The 24,394-nt window shown below is 39.8% G+C and overlaps 2 protein-coding genes across 2 annotated transcripts in view; one reads left to right on the top strand and one right to left on the bottom strand.

The window, feature by feature from the left end:
• Window positions 1-7,831, top strand: part of LOC107757378 (brain-specific angiogenesis inhibitor 1-associated protein 2-like) — a 49,814-nt gene extending 41,983 nt beyond the window's left edge. The window contains exons 10-12 of the mRNA XM_016574838.1: window positions 176-329; window positions 1,243-1,280; window positions 6,437-7,831. Coding sequence (XP_016430324.1) covers window positions 176-329; window positions 1,243-1,280; window positions 6,437-6,506 — 262 coding nt within the window. The 3' untranslated portion in view covers window positions 6,507-7,831. The remainder of the gene's footprint in view (window positions 1-175; window positions 330-1,242; window positions 1,281-6,436) is intronic.
• A 1,162-nt stretch (window positions 7,832-8,993) lies between these two features.
• LOC107757347 (serine/threonine-protein kinase LMTK1-like) overlaps window positions 8,994-24,394 on the bottom strand; it is a 50,114-nt gene continuing 34,713 nt past the window's right edge. Inside the window, exons 4-13 of the mRNA XM_016574787.1 lie at window positions 20,172-20,251; window positions 19,803-19,921; window positions 19,020-19,107; window positions 17,733-17,866; window positions 17,335-17,419; window positions 17,105-17,226; window positions 12,545-15,851; window positions 11,781-11,925; window positions 11,494-11,694; window positions 8,994-11,353 (exon numbers count right to left, since the gene is read on the bottom strand). Coding sequence (XP_016430273.1) covers window positions 11,325-11,353; window positions 11,494-11,694; window positions 11,781-11,925; window positions 12,545-15,851; window positions 17,105-17,226; window positions 17,335-17,419; window positions 17,733-17,866; window positions 19,020-19,107; window positions 19,803-19,921; window positions 20,172-20,251 — 4,310 coding nt within the window. The 3' untranslated portion in view covers window positions 8,994-11,324. The remainder of the gene's footprint in view (window positions 11,354-11,493; window positions 11,695-11,780; window positions 11,926-12,544; window positions 15,852-17,104; window positions 17,227-17,334; window positions 17,420-17,732; window positions 17,867-19,019; window positions 19,108-19,802; window positions 19,922-20,171; window positions 20,252-24,394) is intronic.

Raw genomic sequence — 24,394 nt, 5'->3', positions numbered from 1 at the left:
CCCAGCTTTTGAACAGTAGTGTAAGTAGCAGTTTGCATTTGCATCTCTATCTGATCGCACTGGAGATGCATTGGAATAAAGGAGTAAATTCAATGCAGCGAAAAACTATCCGGATACAAAACACATGTTGATGGCAGGTGTAAAGATGACTGATTGACTGACCTTCATCCTGTAGTCTTCACCATGGGAAGAGCAGCAGCACAGGAAACCTGCTGGAGCGAGAGGACATGTCCTTACCCATGCCTGACTATGGTCTGACTGCCCGACTGTTGGCACAGAGCCTAACACAGACTCGACCACGTCCCTACAGCATGGCAGGCTTCGCACAGGTACACACACACATATTAGCATTAGACCGGAATCTCTCACTAATGTCTGCTTTCTTGGGATTTATTCTCTGTAATTCTCTTTTAACTCTGCTCCAAGCTTAATCTATGCATCATCTCTTCTTTAATCTGTTCTGTAAAGCTTACTGCATGTGGGTTTCTATTAATATGCATGGTTTTCATATTAAATGGATAGTTCACCCTAAAATGAAATTTCTGTTATCATTTACTCACCTTCATGTGGTTTCAAACGCATAGGACTTTCTTCTGCGGAATGCAAAAGCTGTTTTGAAAAGCTTCACTTTTTCCATACAGCGAAAGCTTGTTGACCAGGGGCAAAAAAATACCGATTTACTGCAGATTCTAGCTGAAATGAGTAATAGTGGCAGGAAAACACCAACAACTTTTATTCCCTTTCACACAAATGATTACAGCAGCAGATTGTTGATTAATTGTGACTCATTGTGCAGTTCCTTGCGCAATACTATGACCTTAAAACAGTTTTACTATAGATCATGATTTGTAAACTAGTACATTTTGATGATTGCATCACATAAACAGTTCCATATGTATGGCTTTACTGACATACAGTAGTAAACTTGCTCAGTAGCTCACCTGGGACATCAGTGCACTTGCCATGTGGATAGTTTGGGTATGAAACAAGAGTCACAATAAAAGTCCAAAGCCTTGTAGAAGCAACATTATTGCTTACTTATTTTCATTGTAGGAAAATAGAATTGAAACATTATTAAAAAAAATATATCCTTCCATTTGGAGCGATGTGAGAGTAAGTAAATGATGACAGGGATAGTATTTTGTGTGAACTGTCCCTTTAATACACTGTGTTAGACATTTTCCTTCTAAGCTGGAAATAAGCTTCTAAGCCGCACTGAAATGTTGTTTTTACAAATTCCAGCCAGCGCTAGAGGATTATGACAGTCAGTTTGCCACAAGGTAAGATCGGCTCTTAATGAACAGAAATGACACTTAATGAATCAGTTTTATGAATTTATGCCAAAATGCCAAAACTGTACTGCTAATTATATCTCTCTTAGTGGATAGTAGTAAATATTTGTGTTTTTCCCTTTATTAGCTCGTGCTTGCTTATGCTAAATGTGCAATGTAGTGCTGATATTTGTTGGGAGACCAACCCTGTTTTATCAGAGAATTGTAAATGGTTTGACGAGAAGGTTGTGTGTCTGTCTGTTTTTGTGAGTGGAGTGAATAAGATGCTGGATTGTGAGATGCATCGTTGTTGACCTCACTGTAACCTCATTGTGTGTGTGTGTGTGATCCATTAAGGTCAGGATCAGAGCTGCTCATAGTCTGTGTGCCCTGAACTCATTGTCTCTAGAAGCCTCTAGTTGAGATTCAGTTCACTTCAAAAAAAATGTTTCAGGTTCAAAACAACTGAAACTCTATGGAGAGCAGACAATAGCTTCATATCAACACGTCAGTTTATAAAAACTTTGTACAGTAATGCACTTACAATGAAAATGTGTTCATTGGAAGGGTTTAAAAGTAGAAATGTGAAGCTTGTAGTTTCATTCAAGCAAAATTGTGAGCATCTTTGTTTTTGCAGTGAGACTACTGTTTCAAATACATAAACTAAAACATTATCAGTGTTACTCCTGTTGACATATTTGTCTCTATATGTAACAGCCCTTTCAGGTAGCAAAACTTACTATGTTTAATGTTTTTACATTGACAAGATTTTATTTTTATTTTTTTGAAGAAATCAATACTTTTATTCAGTAAATTGATCAAAAGTGACAGTAATGAGATTTATAATGTTACAAAATATTTATATTTCAGATAAATGCTCTTCTTTTGACATTTCTATAGATCAAAGTATGCTAAAAATATGTATTATGGTTTTCATAAAAATATTAAACAGCACAACTGTTTTCAACATTATTTGAGCAGCAAATCAGCAGATTAGAATGATTTCTGAAGGATCATGTGACACTGAAGACTGGAGTAATGATGCTGAAAATTCAGCTTCGCATCACAGAAATAAATTCTATTTTGAAATATATTCAAATAGAAAACAATTATTTTAAATGGTAATAATATTTCACAATATTCTTGTTTGTACTGTATTTTTGCTTAAATAAATGCAACCGTGGTGAGCACAGGAGACTTATTTCAAAAACATTTTTAAAATCATACAGACCCCAAAACAGTAGTGTATTACTATAACTTTGCATAGACAAGATTATTATGAGATTGTATCACATTTAACACAATGTTTCAAGTATTGTAGCCATATTTTTGAAAATTATGTGTAAACTGTAACATTTATTCCAGTGCAATGTCCTGCCTCATAAACGTCAATTGTAAGTGCATTACTGTGAACCTGATTTGAGGAACAAGTTTAATACAACTTGACCTGACCTTTTACCCATTTTAATCCCTTCTTTTAGATTTGACCTTGTCAATTGAAAATGGTACTTTAATATCCCATGGCACATTCAATAGCTGTGTAGTTTGATGTTAGACAGGTTGAGGAATAAGTCCTCCCTACAGCCTTCACTCCTGCCCATTTGTGGCTGTCTTGTCTTTTCTTCATTTCTCTCTGAATGTGTCCGACCTGGCAAGCTTCCTTCTCTCTTTGTTCCACAGTTCCGATGGCAAATTGATTTCGACAGTGTGAACACAGACAGACTATCAGACACAGATCCGGATAGCACAGGGGCCACGCCCCTACTTCCCTTAGCCCCTCCCCTTTTAAGCTCTGCCTCCACACACTCCTCCTCCAATGGAAGGGGCCAGTCTCATCCCTCCTTTCTGTCCTCTCTTCCTCCCTGCGTCTTGCCGGGGCGATAGTGACGGTCGCGTGTGGTGGGTCGGGGGGGAACTCTGAGAAGAACGACCGGAACGCAGTCCAACTGCTCGTCTCGCTGCTTTAAGGACTCTGATTCGCCTGTAGTGACACCGCTATGACATCGCTGTGGACTCCAAAGAGACTGCTTACCACTTCCCGTCTTTCATGCATGAGCACAAGTTTTGCTATGTGGTTGTTTTTTAAAATGACATCCTCATGTAAAAGTGCCAAAAGAAAAGCAAATTTGGTCTTACGGAGCAGCTCTTCTCATTCCGAAGCTCTTGCTGAGTGTTTTTTCTAAGCAGATGTGATGGGAGCCTCATGCCAAATGAGGAATGTTTTTTTTTTTAATTATTATTCTTTGTGGTTTAGGTGTGCAGACTCTCTCTGTTTTTGAAGAGCATTTGCATTTTGTGAATCCATGTATTACCTGGTGCTCCTCTGGTCCAGAGGCTGTGTCGCTTGGTGAGCTTAGATTTTCCTCCGATTCACAGATGAAATTGGAAAGATTGGAAGGAAAATCGAAATTTGCCCTCATTAAACAAGTGCCAAATGATAGTGGACCTACGAAACTAGAGTGAAGGTCGCATGAGCTTCAAAATCCTCGGGTGGGACTGTGCTGTTCGTCCAGACCAGTACGTGTCCACTCACCCTACATGCATGAAAGAAAAGTGCTCTGAGCAGAAACCTTTACCCCACAACAAAATCCCATTATCCTGCCTCAGACAGCTTAAAGTATGGGATCAGAATAGTATCAAAATGTATATTTTGACAGTATGATTCACAAATGTGTGACCTAATTCACAAAATTTGATTTTCAAATATTCATTTGAACACAAGTGTGTTCACAACTTTTGAGACTCATGAACTAATGGATAACCTTGAATTTGAGTGTGAATGTTTTCAGACTTTTCTTAGCGGTTTCGATTCAAAAATACCAAATTTCACTTTTTGGTAAAATAGTGATTGAAATGGCAACATTTATTTTTTATTTTATTTTTTATATTCTTTTTTTTTTTTTTTTTTTTTATAAAGTACATCCTCTTCAGCCAACCAAATGAGAGTTAAGAGATCAATGCACTGGACAACACTGAAATGTTGAAATGAAATGCAATGTGAAAAGGGCCTTTATATGGACAGTTCACTTAAAAACGAAATGAGCGTCATCATTTACTCACCCTCATGTTGTTCCAAACCCATGAGACTTTGGTTCATCTTTGAAACACAGAGTAAGATATTTTTTATGAATCCTGAGAGGTTTCTATCCCTCCAGATAACCAAAAGAACCTAAGTCTTGTGGGTTTTGAGGGTGAGTAAATGATGACAGAATGTTCATTTTTGAGTGAATTATCTCTTTAAATTATGCCTTTGTGAATATATTAATTTTATTTTGTCAATATCAATCAGGTTCCACATTTATGTATCATATTTTGTGAATATATTAATTTTAGCCTATTCTGAGCCCATACTGAAATGCCACCAGCCCATGTCTTTAAAACATTCCCGTTGTAGTATGTTTCCATGCAGTTTTATGATGTTGACTGACAGATCCTCTGGAGCTGTGGTGTAGTCCTCGCTGTGTTCTTTTGTTTCTTCTTCCTTTTTTTTTTCTTGGAAAATATAGACAAACTAGGAAAAATGCACAAGAAATCAGTGTAACAATCACAATATGCATGCTGAGGAGGAACATAGTGAACATTGACCTTGAATGTATGGTGACTTTTTACGAAAGGAATAAATAAATATCTATATATTAATAAAACATTTGTTCAAATGAGCTTTTGATGATTTTTAATTTGTCATCTTGAATTTACAATTATTTGCATTGAGTTTCAATGGGTGCTGCACATCTACAGCCAACTCAACAGAAAATACTTTTATTGTGATATTCATTTATATTTTATGATGCTATTTATTGATACATTATTTGATAAAATCTATAAATTTAAATTAAACCAAATAAATATGGCATGAACAATTTTGGGCCATTAATGGCTAATCTTACACCCTGAACTACTTATTCCGTTTTTTTTTTTTTTGGCTTTCTCACTTGCATCCACATACCGACAAGGCAAGCTCAACTGGGTCGTCCACAAATAAAATGTCATCTTTTAAGATGGACTATTAACCAATGTTTCACGAACCTGAAGAGCACACAGTTTTAATCTAGCGTAATGTTTGTGTATCTGTGCATCATGACGTCGTGTCTGTATGAATACGTGACCTGTCCATGTGTTTGTGTCTGTGCTTGCCTGCTCGCCTTTTTTCTCTTCTTATCTTCTAAGATCTGATCTATTTGAGATGTATAAGACGTGTCAGTTTTATAAGCATGCATTTTATATAAAGAACTGTGAAGGATTTGATATTGAAATGTGCTCTTCAAGAGTTCATTGTTTTCCATACACATCTCTGTACTAATTGGAACTCCTAACCAAACTGCTATGGGCAGACCTTTCATTTTGCACTATATTTTGAACCCATGTCATTTCTAGAAGTGCGTTATTGACTCATCTACGAACATAAAATTGTGACGTCATCCATGAGCAGTCCAAACAAAAGCGCCATGTCACAGAGCAAGTAACCTACAGTACGGCCATCATGCACAACACTAACAGTCATGTGAATGCGGTGGAAATGTAGCCATGCATAACCTCGGTCTGAGCTGAGCTCTCAGGTACAAACCCCTGGACCTCTCTTTACTTTCCAGTTTGGGTCCTGAATTGTCCCGGTTCTGAGTGTTGCAGGACCTCCGTAAGTCACCTGCCTCCCATCGCTGCTCACCCAAACCAATCATGCCCTTTCTTTTATTCTTTTGTTTTGATTCGTTTTCGACTCACATTCGCTGTTCGGCTTAAACGGGCAGTAGGGCTTCACAACTGTTTCGTCTCATACCGCCACCTGCCTCTCTGGTTGGTTTTTGTGTGTGAGCTGTAGTTCGTACCAGCCAGAGAGGTCATATGTTGCCAGGAAATGATGTTGGCGCTGGAGGTAACCCCGAATCTAACTCTTGCATGCATCTATCAATGCTGACAGAAGTAACTGTGTCTTGTTCCATTTGCATGCCTGCTCCAAACACCCTTCATAGACTCTTCTCCAGATACCTGTTCATAAGTATATGTCAAATGAATCACCGTATGCCTTTCAGCAGTACCTTTCTTCTGTATCCCAAATCAAAGTGCAGTAGACTTTAAGCTGTTTTTGTGTCGTAGTTCAGTGGGTCACTAGCGCGGGCCGTGTTGTGGGCGTACTGACCGTGTTTGTTCTCCACCCCCTCTCCATCTAGTGACCGGTCCCTGGAGGTCTACCTCAGGCCAAGCATCATGGATGACCGATCCGCTCCTCTCTACTACTAGAGGGGCCATGCAGTGGCCTGTGCACTTTGTCGCCCACTTCTGTTCTGTCTGTGTCATTGCAACAGCATGTGGCGGCAGAGCACATGCATTTACCCACAGGGCAAGGAGGATAGAGCTTGTTGTGTCCTGAAAGGATTAGAATAATGATCTCTGTAGCTACATAATTACTGGTATTTGTATACACCAATTCATGTGTTTCAAAAGTTAACAGCTTTTCTAAATGGTTTTCTTAATGTTAACAAATCAGGCACAACCGAAATGATAATGACAGTGTGCTTTTTTTTTTTTGGAGGGGAAAGTGTATGCTTGATTGTGTAAATATGAGATCTTTTACTTGAATGAATGTGAAAATGTAAAAAAATAAAATAAAATAAAAGTGAGTAATTTGGTAGATATTATTTCTATAAATGCAGTTCTTAAGGGAAGCCTTTCTTTTTCTGTCAGTTATAAATGTTTTGTGGCACATGCCTCTTTCACTCTTTTCAGAAAGCTGATTAAACTTCTTCACAGGGGTCTTGATGCTGTGGTCACTACATATTAAACACACCACAGTGCTTTGCTAAAGTTCTAGTGTTGCCTCTGTGAATCCTCTGTCTTTGCAGAGATCTGTACAGTATTTTAGATGCAATATATAGTGCAGTTTCTCATGCAAGCAGCACCGACACCGGAACTGTGCCTTTTCCTGCTGTTTTGTGCTCAATGCGGTTCTAAATATCTGTAACTCCACTGGTGTATGTAAAGGGAATTGCTTTAATGTGATATTTTGTTGTTCCATTTGATTTTTGTACTATTATTTGCTTCTACTGTACTTTTTTGTTCTTTTCTTAGAAATTTCAATGACTGTTATAGATATATAAGGGGGTTTATTTGTCTTCACCTGCTGCTTTTGCTTTTCCACATACTGAGCAATACCGCTTATTAAATATCAAAAATAGACTTGCTGAATAATAGTGAAAATAATTCAATTGCAGGTTCTGTAAATATATTTTTTTATTTTTTGTTTCTGTTTGAGGGACTGAAAAGCACTAGAGCAGTATATATAATCACTGATTTTCAAAATGTTACAGGAAAATACAATATCAGCTAGTTTAGATACTGATATGAATTGCATGTTTTATATATTAGGACATCTACTGTGGATCGTGCAAGGAAGGCGGGATCGTTGTGTGATTCTTCGATGGAACGATTTTGTGTCTGATCAGCTTTAAAACCAATTTTATGTTTTATTTTTGTTTTGGCTTTTCTGTTTATTCTTATTTATGGAGAACTGCAAATGTTTGTGAACATTCTTGTCTTTTCTGAAATAAAAAAGCAAATGTAAACTGCCACACTTTCAGATTATATAAGGATTTTTTATGTTTTAACCTAGAAATTTTGTTTCTTCCATTTAACCATATAAATTTTTTTCAATTATATTAATTCATATTAATTTTCTTTAATTCATATTAATTTTCCATTAAACTTTTGCCTCAACTTATAAAATTTTTTAAATATTAACATTTTCATCTATTAAATTAGAAAAAAAATGCAAAACAAGCATTTTCATTAGTGGTCTCAGGCCATGTCCACGCGTACACGGGTATTTTTATAAACTGAGTTTTTCCTTCCGTTTTAAAAAAAATCTCCGTCCACATGAAAACGCAAACGCATGCTATGAAGCACTGTCAAGAGCATGCCAAACCAACAGGTGGCGATATAATCTCAACCGTAAAGCCATGTTGGCCAATCAGTAGCCTGAAAAAGTTTCCAGTAGGCGGAGATAACAGCGCAGGCGCCGACGTCACAAGCCAAATACTCCAGTTTCGCTGTCTACATAACACTGCAACCCGAGTTTTTGAAAATCTTCACCCTGGCAGGCGTTTTCAAAAATGTTCGGTTTCAGTGAACTGGTGCTGCGTTTGCGTGTGGACGAACGGCCTAACCGCATAGAAAAAGCTGCGGTTTTAAAAATAACCGCGTTCGTGTGGACAGGGCCTCAGATTGAGCACATGCATATATACTGTATATACCAAGTTCTGTCATGAAATGCTAGATGGCGCAGGCTGATTGACAGAAGCTGATTGATTCATTTTGCATACGCAGCCAATTAGCTCGCTGCTTTACATTTAAATGGCTGATTAGCATTTGCTTGAGCATGGCAACGCGCTTTCAGAGTTCCTCTGAAACCCTCCACCTTCCCCAGCTCCACCTGTATAGATCTGCTACGGGTTATTTTATATGCTATTTGTGCAGCAGCAGTATGTCTAAAATACTCACAGCACCATATCGGCTTATGTATTGGCAGTAGCAAGTTCCTGTACTTTTTTGCAGCAGCAGCGTAGCAGATCTATCCCACCAAGAACAAATACATTAACATTGTCAAATCCATTACCATGCTAAAAATCTTCCGAGAGTTCTCATGATAGAAATATATATATGTATATATATATATATATATATATATATAGGTACAGGCACAAGGACAAACTATAGTTTGGTTTATTTTTAGAATAGTACAGTAGGCATGAGTCGTGAGGACATACGGTTCGACAGCTATGAGGCAGTAACAACAGACTTCTCCCTTCAAAGCTTCATTCAGTTCACTTTCATTTGACCTTTCTTTGGCAACCATAACCAGCCGATTGAAGCACTGATATTCTGAATGAGAAAAAGTATCTACTGCTGCAAGATTTAGCACAGTATAAAACTCTTGAAAGGCATACAGCGAGAAAGCGTGGGTACAGGTGCAGTGATTGTGACTTACAGTATTGGCACAAATGTGTATGGGCTCCAGTGATTCAAGGCAGAGCATGACAGGTACAGCTGTACGTTACATTTAAACAGATCATCGTGTAAAACAGGTCATAACTTGCCTCAGTGTAACACCTCAGATCATATAGGGACAAAAGACAAAATATATTGAGAGAAACTTGTAGAAACACATGAGGCCCACATGCCATCTGGACCATCTGAATTGTTTTGTAGTATATTTTTGAACATCTATTTGTTATTGGATTTAACAAAAATAACACTTCTGAGACAAGGCATCATCACAGACGAAGGATCAGATCTGCAGGAGCTGCCATTATTGTTTGTAACACATTTTGTTCACAGACGAGATGGTCACTCTTCCTTCTTTAACTTGGTTATGTGTCTGAGTACCACAGGTGTGAAGTGTACAGCTGTGACTTTGATAACCCGCTGGTTTTTTCCTGAAATCAGTTCCTGTAGCACTCTGATTCAAAGCAAAAGTTATTCATGCACGAGACTGACTGCTGTGATAGACTTCCTAAAGTTCTGATCCTTACAAGCACCAGTAAACTTATCACCATCATACCATCAGGTCATATGCTGTGCATTTTCATGCCCCTATCATATGTCATACTGGATGATATATTAAATTCAAGTTTTGGAACACAAAGAATTGAATGTCTGAGCTACAGCTCCAAATATGGCAAAAGCACCATAAATGTAGCTTATTTAATTCCTCAGAAGTCATACAATAGCTTTGCGTGAAAAACAGACTTGATTTAAATCGCTATTATATTCGTTTGATTATTTTAACTATAACAGTGAAACCTTGCACTCATGAAAACATCCAAAAGTTGCAGTCAAGAAGCATTACGACAGGTGATCGACTGTGCCATATAGCAAAGTTTGGATGTATCTTTTTAAATGGCAACTTAAATTCTTCTATTTCTCACATTAAGTTGCCATCCTCAGAGCACTCAGATTGTAGCACATGAGCTTTTTTAAAGTGTTCAAGTGCCTGATATTTCTGAAAGTCTAAGTTTGAATTGCTGCGTAACAGGAATGACCCATTTGTGAGCTATCGTATATATGCATGCTACCATACTAGTTGAAGGAAAATAGCTGGTTTATTATCTGTTCTCCTGCAATACTGTCATTGCTTCTCAGCACAATCAAGTACTGTAATATATCACTGTCATCTGTAAAATATTTGGGATATCTAAATAGAAGTAGTAGTATTAATGAGTTAATGATTAAACTGCACTTTTGAATAAGATGTCTCGAGTCAATAATAAAGTGCAGGTAGTTGCTGTGTGAAAGTTCTTCAGCATTAAAAAAAGCAAAACGCTGTTGAAGACTGTATGAGGACTTTTAAGTGTGATGGTTTATATTGTTAATATAATCTAGTTTTGTACCATACGCTTAACACCCCTGAGCTAAAGTTTTGTTAAAAGTGGTCAAATATAGAAAATATCACTTTTGAGCAGCTTATAGTGAGGGGCTCAGTGTACATAATTTTTGGCACCCTCAATAATAAATGTGGGTCTTTCTTTTATGAGGGCAGGACATCTTGTAACTCTGTTTTATGCAGCTCATTGGGTCAACCTGAAAAAAATTAAAGCACTATGACAGATCTTTCAGACTCTAAACCACATATTGACAAGCAAATGAGGAGAGCAGACTTGTATCTATATTGTTTCCTACAATATGATGTGTAAAAAAAAAAAAAAAAGGATGATTTCAGCATGATACTGAATTGTGCAAATAAGTTATAATCTTCATACTTCATGTTCTAATACATAGATAATAAATATGTTGTGTTATATAGATCTCTTTTTCTGTTCTTATAGCTTTGTCCTCAAAAAACTGTCACTCAACCACCATCTGTCTAGGAACACAAGGGAGGGGCTGGCTAATCCACTACAATATGAGGCACTGTGTCCAAACATTATATCAGGTTGACAGGACCCTTTTGTCAAGCACGTTTAAAAGAACAAAAATATGGCGATTCAGGAGAGCCCACAGTCTGATGAGACCAAACCATACGGGTTCTAAACACCTCTTCAATTAAATGGGTTAATGACCCCTTCACTCCTGGGCTTCATTCTCACTTTTACCTGTGTGACAAAAAGAGACAGCTAGTTAATTTTCAATGTCAACCCTGCATACAGCAACAAACTCAAATGTAAAAGCATTAGATCTAGCACCTAATGTTTCTAAACTGTATCAACCATGTCTTTATGTTAACAGAACTGACCTCCAATGGAGTCCATGTCAGAGTCAGACACATGCGTAATGGAGAAACGAGAGACACTAAATCGGGAAAGCGGAGGTGCTGGTTTTTCATCTGGAGACTTGACAGGCGAGTTGGGTGGTGTAGCGATCTCTTCAGAGCCAGATTCTGATGTTGAAGGGCTTTGCATCAATGGAAAATCATCTTGCCACTGAAATGCCCCACCTATTTAGTGTGAGAGGCTTGTGAAATGTCACTAAACAAAATAAAAAAATCTAATCAATATAAAGGAATTGTTATTGAACACTCACTTTCTTCTGAGACATTCCTTCCTGGTGAATCCTCAGGGGAAATATCCCTATCCTGGGACCGTGGCAGCTCCACCTCTGAAGCCTGGCAATTGACTTCTGCCTCCACAGGAAAACTGTAGTCCCCAAGCTCACCCGTGGGGCTCTCCTGAGTCGATACACAGCAAGACACAGGCTGTGAGTTACATTAGCACTGCACAAATCAATGTATTTTCTGAAATGAAAAGAACATAACATGCTACTTAAAGGGTTAGTTCACCCAAAATGAAAATTAGCTTGTGTTTTACTTCTAATTCATGACCGGTGTTTTGTTTTGTTCTCTCTCCGCATTAGTCACTAATCACGCAACGCCGACGTGCTGCGTCTCCCGCCGGAACTGCATCAGTGTATGACAGTCAGCGGAAGTGAGAGAAAAGTGTTTATTACATTTGAAATATGGATATTTTTCTTACAAAAACACATGGATTTGCTACAGGGGGCCTTTATTCATCCTCCGGAGCCGTCTGCGGCACGTTTTATTATGAATGCGCGAGCTTTATTTGACGACTTGTGGACTGTTCAACTGCAACACCAGCTGACTGCAATGATAGAGCTTGGAATAGCCAGGACAATTTTTAATATAACTCCGACTGGATTAGTCTGAAAGAAGAAAGTCATATACACCTAGGATGCCTCGGGGGTGAGTAAAAGACAAGCTAATTTTCATTTTTGGGTGAACTAACCCTTTAATGCACTACCTCAATGCTACAAGAGATAATTCTACAAACCTGATCAAACAGAAACACAGTGACATCATCAAAGAATGACACCGCTTTTTTCTTGCTCTCCAGCTCATCGCAGAAGGACTGTGTCAGTATGGAGGGCATTTTGAGGAGGCTGCGTAGATGCCGTGCACTGCTGCGATCGCTCACAATGACAGGCACCACAGGGAACTCTTCATCACTCTGCTCCTGTATGTTGTAGCTACGAAGTTCTTCATCAGACTCATCACTATCCTCTGAATCCTCCTCATCCACCTTCTCTCCGTTCCCCTGTGGAGCTGGAATATCTAGATCTTCTGGCAAGGCTGGAAGAATATTCTCCAAAGATACATCACGCTTTGGTTTTGAAAGTGCTGAACCTATGCCACCTTCTTCCACTGAATCTTCCTTTTCCTCGTTGTTTCCAATCCATTGCTCCGGATTGTCCTGTTTGTTACAGGCCTCTTGCTCCTCTGCTTGGATTACCTCCCCACTTAAGTCTACTATGGTAGAGTCTGAGCCTAGAGACTCTGCTGAGGAAAAATCTCTGGTGTCTCCATTAGCCTGCTCCTCCACACCTGAGGCCTCCTGTGTTGAGGAAGAACCTTCAGACACTGTGGAAGAGTAGCATTCAGAGTTTGGTTCCTCTCCAGAGTGATCAGATTCCAGCCCAATACCATCATCTGGAGTTGACTCCTTGGTCAAGCAACCCCCCATCTCTGGAGGAAAGGGAGAAAGCATAGAAATCACTGGAACCAATGCAGGTGATGAACACAGATTTGGGCTTGTCTTTTTAAGACACAATTGTTTAGCATTAAGGGCTGCACTATTGTCCTTTGGCACAGATATGTCATGTCCCTTCTCACTCTCCATGTTACGTCCCTCTCTCCCAAATGTCTTTTCTGAGCCCTCCTTTTCTGCTTTGAGTTCAAAGACATCATCCTGATCTTGGCGGCTGAAGAACATGTGGACCCCTTCACTGGGGCTCTTGTCATTCTCCATGTCATAGTCAGAAAAATAAGCAGAGTCTCTGTACTGATTCCTCTCATCAAGGCTGATCAGTGGTAGATGACTGCTGGATGGATGCAGGAGGATTACATTGACATCTTCATCTAGGTCCATCTGGAGCAACATGTCACACTCGTCTGATTCTACACTAGTGCTAAGGGCTGGATTCCCTTCAAGGTCTTTCAAGATAAACTCTGGGGATTCATTATTCTCTGTTTCATACCCACTGTCTAAGGATTTCGGCTGAATGGGCGTGTGGTAACTATCAGGGCTGAAGCCCTCACAGGGACTGCTGCTAGAGGCAAGATTAGTTGTGTCCTCGCAGTGTCTGGACCCAGTCTCTCTCTGCAGTGTTCTATGAGTTAGGTCAATACTGCCCACCTCTGCATAGTCTAAGGGATAATCTGCTAGTACTCCAGAGGGGATGTCCATGCAGTCGTCTTTGCATTCATTAATTTTCACCAAATTTATACTGGAGTTGTCGGGCACCATCCTGCCGTCTGTCAAATGGTTACACTCTGAGACAGTCCTAGACAGATCCTTAGGGCATGACACCATTTTTCCACACACTCCAGCAGAACCATCAGTCCCAAGTTTCAGTTTTTGTGCAGGGGATATCCTTGTCTCAAGTAACACGTTTTCTTTAGTCACTACCAGCTCCGATGGAAGAGTTGATGGATTCATTCTGCCGCAACCTCCTACACGGAAGTCTGATGTATTGTTTTTGATATGTTTATGAGCAATGTTCTTCTGCCATGTATAAATATGCTGACTTTCTGTGACAGAATGACATTTGGAAGATGATTCAACATCCTGAGTACTGTCAGGGCTTAAATGTAGGTATTCACCACCCTCTGAGTCAGCGTGAGGGTTACTAGCAGTGGGTGTACTATCTGTGGCTTCCATGTATGAGTGGTCTTTGATTGAATCGATGGAATTATATGTACAACTGTTTCTTGTTTCCAATGCTCTTGATTTCAAATTCCCGACTTGAGAAGAGGGTGTCAGGTGATGTAAATCAAGGTATGCATCTCGAAAACCCACAGCTTGTGTACGATCGCTTAAACTGTTGTTGTTTGCTGAGTGGTTGGAGTTCCAATTAGTTAACATGTTCTGAGAAAACAGATCATCATCATCTTCTGGATCAGCACTCCCCCTCCCCAAAAGAAGGCCATCACCGGCGTCAATATCAATACTCATGTAGTGGGGTCTGGGCACATTCTTTTGTAAGGGGCCCATCATGTCATAATAGGCCTCACTGGCCATACTTCTTTCTACAGTTCTCTGGTTAGACTCAAGGTATGGGTCACAATGTGCCAAGCTGGGACTACTAAGAGAGATTGAAACTCCAAGTGGGCTTTCCTTTACCACCTCCAGTCTATGGCAGAGGCTTCCCGACCCTCTTCTCTGCTGATCAGAGTTTGAACCATGCCCTCTTATCAAATGAACATCTGGCCCTGCTTGAGGTGACTGTTCACACTGTAAATTGTGCCTGTCATTGGAAGAAAAATAAACTTCTGACTGGTCTATCTCTACCGAGCTTGGAACTCTTCTGTGGAGTGGCTCCGTGGTTAGGATACTATCTGAATCATAATCATTACTGATGGGTTCTTTAGCTGCTGACCAGTAGGTGTTTGGCTGAGACCCAATGGGGCTCCTCCTGCCTGTAGAGGACAAGCTACTGTTACTGGCTTCAAGTCTTGGGCTGTAATCAAGATTGGTGTCTTCTAAGTTGATGTTGCAATCAACTGGCTCCTCAATGCGGATGTAGTACTCACTACTTACTGAGGGGCTGTGTGCACTTAGCACTGGAACCACACCTGGATCGTCTGACACATAGAAGGATGGAGAAACCCCAAGAGGGAGGCTCTCACCCTTGCAGCTACCCGTGGAATTGCTAAGAGGGTAATACACATCCTGGTAATGGGGATTATTCTTTCCCAATGGTCCACTAGCTGAAGAAGAGCAGTAGGGCTGCTGAGCTCGTGCCTGCTCCCATTTATACTCAAAGTTGAGACCCTGGCTGGTCTCAGTTACTGTCAATATATCATCCCCATTCTCAGACTGGAAGCTTTCTGCCATAGAGAAGTGTTCAAGTAGAGGAAATGAGGAAGAAGTAGAAGAGGCTACTTCAGGTGTCCTGTGAGGTGTCCTGTGAGAGCTGCTGGAGCCCAGACTTGGCCTAAGAGAGTTCCAGCGCTTCTCAAAGTCCTCCTCAGACTCAGTTGCACCCTTAGCACACAGGTAGTCTAGCAGTAGATGGACTTCCTCCACAACAGGCCTCTGCTCAGGCTGCAGCCAACAGAACTGCATTACCTCATACCTGCTCACACACGCAACAGAAAAGCCAATATTTTAGACTATAAACTAATGTTTATAAGAAACAGAATTGGTTGATTGTAAATGATTACAATAGAATAGGGCCAAAAACTACATTTTACTATAGTTTGATAATGCTCTTTTATCAATGCTCAATTATCTTATTGTTTTATGGGTACTTAAAAATGGATGCTAGTATGGACGATAGCTAGAAACCCATTTGTGATTATATGAAATATGAACAGTTTAGCATGATTGTAGCCTTGCAGACTTAAAGTGGGGTCATTCATTGTTTAGTATCCAGTGGGGAATGGAGTGGTATACTTGTATGCATGACTGCTCTTGATTAAATGGACAATGATTGGAGTGTGTGGGGGTAAAATTAATGACTGTGTGCGCCCAGGACTGGATCAATGTATGATTGATGGCCTTACAGAGGGGGGAAATTAATGATTGACCACACTGGATTTGAGGAGTATTGATTTGTTGGTCCTGCCAGAGGAAATGGCAATGACTGGTGCAAGGCACCTGTGGTTGGAAGATATTGATTGCTTTACATGTATTTAAAAGGAATGCAATTGGAGGGTGTGTCTCTGGAGGGTAACACTGATTGGTTTGGATGTGGTGATTCCGATTGGCAGACGTAAGGGTGGGTGGTTCATGATGATTATGATCAGAGTAAAAAAAAAAAAAAACGTAGAACACAGCAAACCGTCTGTTGGTTGGAAATTTGTTTAAAGTGCAAAAAGTATGGAGCTTAATTTTTACACATATATAGTATGTCACAGGGCAGAGGCTTTTTTTGTTGATTATGCTTTTTTTTTATTCCAAAGTTTCTGGGAACTTTCACAGAATTAAGAAATATACTTCAGGATATTGTAGGCTGCAAATTTTGATTATAAATTTTACCTTTTTGAAAGGTGCTGAGCTTGTGTGTTGTGCTGAAGCTTGTCAAAGTCCAAGATTATCCTTGAAAGCATAGCTTATCTCTTCTTGGATAAGCCAAACATTACCAAAATTGAGTATCCAAATAAGTAAATTCTGCATTCACCATTTGCAGTGTCCTGATCATTATACTGAGTTCACCTTTGCACTGAAGTGACATTTTAGTGCACATATTTTGGCATATTTTATATACAGGTTTATCTTTAAAAATTAAGCTGAAAACCTTAATATAACAATTTAATACAAAATAAATCTCCTGTGACCTCAAGGTAGAGAACCTCTGTCCTCTGTGTTTTTCTCTGATTTATTTCTCACCAGACATTGCTGGACTTGGTTTGGTCCACTACTAAGAGATTGCCGTGGACTTCATCAATAAGTTCTGGGGCAATCCAACGTAGAGGAACCCATATTTGATCTGCTGTCACATAATAGTCATCCTAACAGAGGGAAAGTATGCATTGATATTGAATAAGAAGAAATAATGAGAACATGTCAAAATAATAGGATCAGTGTGGCTGCAATCCAAAAAGCCTTCACAGACTCACCTTGTACTTGCTGTGGCTGAGGCCATAGTCTCCAATTTTCACTGCCAGCTCTGAGGTCAACAGGCAGTTCCTTAGGGCCAGGTCACTGAGAACAGGACAGAGTGGAGCAATGTTTGCATCATTTATAGTTCCTGTCACTGGCAAACTTTCATGACAGAGTGACAAAGGAAGTCTGCAGTGTCATCTAACATTTTCTTCATGGGTGACTTACAAATAATTGATGATGTTTGTTGAGCAAGGGGTTTTCCCCCAGCAACAAAATCACTGATGCTGGAGTCTGTGACATGTACTCAGGCAGCACCAGGATATTGTTGCCAGGAGACACCAGAGCTGGACGTCCAGTGAGCGGCGGGTGGATCAATATGCGGGGAGAAGGCCAAAGGTTACTGGATCCTCACCTGTGAATGTAATTGTGTTTGTGAAGGTACAGAAGACCAGAAGCTATCTCGCATGCCATCCGCTGAAGGATCAAAGGGTCAGGAGTCACTGAGTCTGCTGCCCGACAGCTACGGAGGTATCCTTTAACATCTCCCTGCATAAAGTAAACACCATTCTTAAGGACAACACAAGAATGCTAATCTGTGTTATCATAAAGTCCACTACCTTTTTGCTGCCAGCAACTGTAATTCTGGTCGCATTGTGTCAGTTTCTAACAACTTCTAATATGACCAGCAGAGGGAGCATTAAGCTGTTTAATTAACCCTATGCTAAGCTCCGGATGCTCAGACCAGCTTTACAGAAATGAATAGAAAATGTCAGTGAGCAGCATGTTTTCAGTAAATGTGCTCATAAAGTAAAAAGTTATATTATAAGAATATTATCCTTTTCTGTCTTAGAATGAAACAATGTTTTTTTTTCTTTAAATTGTTAAATTATGCAATAAAATTATTAAAACTGCTAAAACTGTGAAATCAGAATCAAGACAAACACCTATGCCACACTCAAATAAAAAAGCCTAATTTGATGGTGATTAGAACTGTTTTGAACATTTTGACAACATCCTCCCTATGGTACTGTGAACTCTTTAGGTACTATTACCTATAGTATACTTAAAAATCAATAAATATGATACATTATAGGAAAGTAATAAACATTACTTGGAGAAACTGTAGATGTTATTGCACATGTTGCATGATCATTTTGGAATTGAGGGTGACTGTTTAATACACAGCATGAACTATATAATTATTTCATTTTTTATATAAAAATGAAAATGGTACAAAAAAAAAATACTGCATGCATCCTCTCTGTGTTCCTTGTGTCACTATTGTAAGTGACCTGGCAACAAACTTTTATTTCTGTATTATTTTGGATTTAAAGACTATCCAAATTCTCCATAGACTTACATGACAAAAGAACAAAAATCTGATTATACTCTATGGCAAGAGTTGCTAAGCTCGGATTGGTCAGTAACATTTAGAAGGTGTGGCTTAAAGAATGGTCAACTGGACAGCACAGAGCCACTTGGATTCAAAAAAACTCATGTGGTTTGTAGTTTCTTGCTTTCAAAACAATACTTATAAAATAAAGGTGTAATTCAATGCATTGTTTAATAATGGATATATTATAAAAATGGCATGTTAAAAAGATTGCTGACTGCTAGTATAGACTCTAAAGGGTAGTCAAACTAACTCAGAGTATGTTCTGAGTACAGTGGGTGAAGCAGTTGGTACTCAGTGGCTTACCAGGCGGCAGTGCTCCATAACCAGCAGGTAGGGCGTGATATCTGAACACTGGGACAGACACTGCAGGAGGGCTGGATGCTGGAGCAACCTGTGGGATTCACACACTCAAACATTAAAAACACTGCTCATTTGAGAAACCGTTTAGTTACACATTCCAAATAACAGCCATTGTTAATGTTGTTTTTATTTTGTGCCACCAAAACCTCTTTCACACAGAGATTTCGGAAAATACATGGATAATTTGGGATTGTTTGATTTTGGTTCATTCACACTGCCATTGATTTTCCGGAATCTGTGCGCGTGTTCACACACATCCCGTGAAAATCCCGTAAAGACACGTGACATTACGATGTGACATGCAATGTGACGCGTACCGTTCCACTAAGCTGGCGAACAATCTCAGCTTCAGCGGGGATAGTGTGGAGCTCACTTATCAGTGCTTCATTCCAGTTTGCACATATTTTTTTCGTCGTCAATGTTGATCTGCCTTCAAAACACCCAGTAAAAGAGTGCGTCATCACTACGACACACCCTTTATGGCAATGGTCCTGCATTTTTTTCACACAGGGCTTGTTCCGGGACTGATCCCGGCAATGTTACTATGTCCCCATCCGTGTTTGCGTTCACACAGAAGGCACTCTGGCAATTTTCCGGGACGCACTGTGTGAAAGGGGCTCAAATGAGATGTATTGACACAAGTGTAATATAGTTCAGCATACAGCATAAGATAACATAAGATGAGGTGGAGAGAAAAAAAAATGGAGTAAGAGGAAAGGTGTGTACCGGTAAGGCTGGACCTCTTCCAGGAACTGCATCTGCTCCTGTACACTGGCACTGGCCTTTAGCTCCTTAACTACCACCTGTGTGGTACTGAGTCCAACATTCACCGCCCCCAGCAAAACCTGAAAGCCAGCCCAAACTGCACATTAGCATAGCTCACACCTGCCACCTGTGAAACTGGCAGCATAGATTTTAGAGAGTGTGCCATTTATCTAAAACTGTTCATTTAACAGTAGCTCATAATGAGAATATGACAGCATTACACGTACACTGTACTGTGTGCAAAGTCAACCCCATGAGTAGGGTACTCAAAAACACAGCTATTTTCTCAGGGCCACATCACGGTATCGTTTGGGTTGTAAAAGGCCTCACCTTGCCAAAGCAGCCCTGTCCCATTTCTTTTATGTAGAGGAGGCTGTGGCGTCCGAGATCTGTAGACTTCAACAGCTGAACTGAGGGAAACAGAGAGAAAACATACATTCAGAGTTGGCAGAGACATACAAATGGATGAACTGAACACACAATGAGCGGTATGAAAGTGGCCAAACATCAAGGAAGAGAGCAATATCCAGGGAGAACCATGGTTATCTCAAACTACCTCTTCTACTAGCACACCAAGATTCAAAATGAAAGAAATTAACACAAAACTTCAGACACTTTGGACCCACCTTGAACCATCGTAATTTAGCAGATAAGCTTGGATGTCGAAGATATAGACGTAGAACAGCTCTCTTTGTCTGGCAAGAAACCGTAGGATGAAGGTCCAACAATGCAGTGGAATGAAGGTGCCATACTTCTCCAGTTCCCCATGTCTCCATTCATAAGCCAGGGGTTTAACCCTCCAAGCCCTCGGACAGCTGAGAAAGCAGCGCTGTCTGTCTTCCTTCCCAGCGACAGAGCGCATCTCCTCGCACTGAGATACGGCGTCCCACAACATTCCCATAATGCACCCGATTGGAACTCTCAGCTGGAGCCAACTCAACTCAAAGCTCCAGTAAAACTAGCGACTCCGGCTGAGATCAGTGTTTAAAGTGCCAAGTGTCCGACCAGGAGCTGGACGTATGTCTGCAGTGCAGCTCGGCACATGCCAAATGCGTCTGCTCACGCAAGTAATGCCATGAGCACATAATAAGCCTCGCTCCTCTGCCCCCTTCCCTCTGTCTGTCTCAGCAAGACTATGGGGGCAATTGTAAACAAATAAAGCACTGTGAGCAGCAGAAAGACCTCTGTCATTAACACGAGCCCCCCACACACCTCCTCCTGCGCTACCAGCAGGTCTCAAAGTGTGTGTGTGTGTGTGTGCCTCACAGACCCATCCCTGTATTAATGCACTAAACTGTTCTCCTCCTCTGCAGCGTTCCAGAAGCTTCTCATTCCAGCCCCTCACACTCCCCGCCACAGTTACATTGCAGCTTTTGTCCGCAGAGCAGCAGCGCCTGGTACCCCAGTACCAGCCCAGACACAAGGCCCATTCTCTGCCACTCAGAGCCCGGATTGTCATAGCAATGACCCCCCCATTTCTGACACACAACTATCTCTCTTTTCTTCAGCAGACTTGAACTGGCCTTTTATATGATTTCTGTGGAATCTGTGAGTTGTGCATTCCCGTCCCACTCCTGGCATTCCCAGAGCAGCCCTGGGCCATGTTAAAATTGCATTAAAACGCAGCACAGTTGCACGAGAAAACTCAGGCTGGTCTACGATTGCACATTGACTAGAAGAGAAATTCTACTTAATATGTCGACAAAACGCTTCAGAATGAGTAAAATTGCCAACTTAAATGGATAAGGAGATTTCAAAAGTGCTAAGATGAATTATTTTATGTGAACTTCTAATATGGAAAAGAAAATATGCATACTGTACATCAAATTTTGTGATTCATGTGTTGATTCTGGTATAGAACCAGCGTGGTAAGTAAACAGGGCTGTGCTGAATGACAGTATTTACCATGCAAAGGTAGAAATGTGTCAGCCGGTAGATTTTAGTATACCGTTTATATGTATTAGGAAGGAAGGCATACATTATTTACATTAAAGAGAGAGATAAAGAACATAGAGTGATGTGAAAATAGAGAGAATAATAATAAATAATGAATATATAATGCAAAGCTGTTTTTTGAATAGATGACAGACTTGTAATTTATTTATTATCATCCTTTGTCCATCAAGTTCTAAATAAAAAGAGAACTTAATCTAATCAAATGTGTAGCTTTAAAATACAAGTATTTAATTTACTATATCACCACAAATAGGCATTACCACATGGTTATTAAATATATAAACAAAATTAAATGTATATATTAAATATAAACTAAAATAATATATTGCAAAATTAAAGTTACTGAAAAAATAATTCATCCATGCACATCGTTATTTAAAAAGTTCCTAATCTTTAAATCAAAGAATTAACATGCAATCTCAGCAATTAGAAAACAATCGAGAAACCGTTTCACACGGATGTACAGTACATCACAACAGGGACAAACAGAAGGTCACAATTTCCCTTTGATGTTGAATTTATATTGTGATGTATACAATTATGATTAAAATATTTATATTCTGAATACATGCTGTTCTTTTTAACTTTTTATTCATCAAAGAATCCTGAAAAAAATATTTGGTAGCATAACTGTTGTCAACATTGAAAATTCTAATAATAAATGAGCATATTAGAATGATTTCTGAAGGATCATGTGACACTTTAGACTGGAGTAATGGCTGATGGAAATTCAGCTTTACGTCACAGAAATAAATTATATTTTAAAGGATATTAAAATAGAAACCATTGTTTTATATTGGAATAACATTTTGCAAGATTACTGTTTTTTCTGTATTTTTGATCAAATAAATGCAGCCTTGATGAGCTTAAGAGATTTAATTAAAAAAACATTACAAGTCTTACTGATCCCAAACTTTTGAGCGGTAGTGTAGATGTCTACAGTAGGCAGTTTAGGGCCATAAATGTGATCCCCCTCTTTCTCTGATTCTCCATGCTCGACCTCTTCCAGAATGAAGCTTATGTTGCAGTCAGTGAAAACCAGTAAATATAGTTTAGGAATGAAAGAACACCAGGGACATTCATGTGTGGGGGTTTACTCCATTTCATTCAGTCAAGTGTTAATTTCCAACTCTTTGCATTAATATAACACGCAGAAGGATGAAGGGGGAGGACGGAAAAGGAGCGGTTCAACCATGACCGAGCCCTTCTCAATATCATGAGGGACTCGGTGCTACCCTCTCGCTCTGCAACACCTGGACCAATCACTTGGCCGTAACCACGGGCGACGAACAATCCAGAGACTATTGGCTGACACCTAAAACTCTTGTCCAATCCCTGCCTGTGTTTCAACCCAGCATCGCGCTGTCTTCCCCACCCTCCCCTGATGCTCTATGCAGACAGAGCACATGAGTCATAGGGAGAAAACCTGACTTGCACGGCTTCATCCACCGCCAGCTTCCACATAGGCAGTCATTGAGCAATTGGATTTGACTTGATGTAAAATCAAATGTAGTACATTCAGTAGATTTTTATCATTCCAGAAGAAAATGTTAATGTTGTTTACCTGTGTAAAACTCACTGCCATTATAATAATTAATTAATAATAATAATTTATGCATTTAGCAGACGCTTTTATCCAAAGCGACTTACAGTGCATACAGGCTATACATTTTTTACCACTATGTACCATTATGACAAGACATCTTGAGTGGTTGCCAGGGTGTTGCTATGCAGTTGTTAAAGGGTTAGTTCACCCAAAAATGACAATTCTGTCATTAATTACTCACCCTCGTGTTGTTCTAAACCCGTAAGACCTTCGTTCATCTTCGGAACACAATTTAAGATATTTTGATGAAATCTGAGGGCTCTCTGACCCTCCCATAGACAGCAAGGTAACTACCACGTTCAAGGTCCAGAAAAGTACCAAGATGATCGACAAAGTAGTCCGTGTGACATCAGTGGTTCAACTGTAAAGTTACGAAGCTACGAGAATACTTTTTTGCACAAAGAATACAAAAATAACGACTTTATTCCACATTTTCGTCTCTACGGCGTCACTTGTGGACGCGTGTTCATGACAGTACCATGACGCGAGTGTGTGGCGGCGCCATCACGCGCTCGCGTCAATGGTACTGTCGTGAACGCGCTTATTTTAGTTTTTTTTGGCTGTATAGGCTGTAGCCTATTTCCAGCTTAGGCGTGTTCTCCATTTATTTTTAAATTGTATATATAGTGTTTGAATGACAGCTTGGTTAATCCGTTGGCGATCAAATATTCAATATCGCTACTCATCATAAGTACTTGGATTGGCTCATTTTTTTTACCAACGGAGGCACGAGAGCTCAGCGCTCACCCGGCCTCCCGCTCCCCTTCTCTATCATTTAGCGGTTGTAATTACATCAGCAGATTCAGCACATTCGCGATAGAAAAGCGTCACTTTCCAACTTCAGTAATATGTTGTGGTATTACAGCTGTGAAATTACAAACAAAAAATACACATTCTGAGACATGAACTGAAATGAATTGTGAATTTTATTAACATTAAATCATCCTCCTCCCATTTTCACCTCAAAATTTTGGGGAAGCTGTGCCTCCCC

This window comes from Sinocyclocheilus rhinocerous, unplaced genomic scaffold, assembly GCF_001515625.1.
Source record: "Sinocyclocheilus rhinocerous isolate Xijiao unplaced genomic scaffold, SAMN03320098_v1.1 scaffold383, whole genome shotgun sequence".
Classification (NCBI taxonomy): domain Eukaryota; kingdom Metazoa; phylum Chordata; class Actinopteri; order Cypriniformes; family Cyprinidae; genus Sinocyclocheilus; species Sinocyclocheilus rhinocerous.
This window is presented reverse-complemented; position numbering and strand designations above follow the sequence as displayed.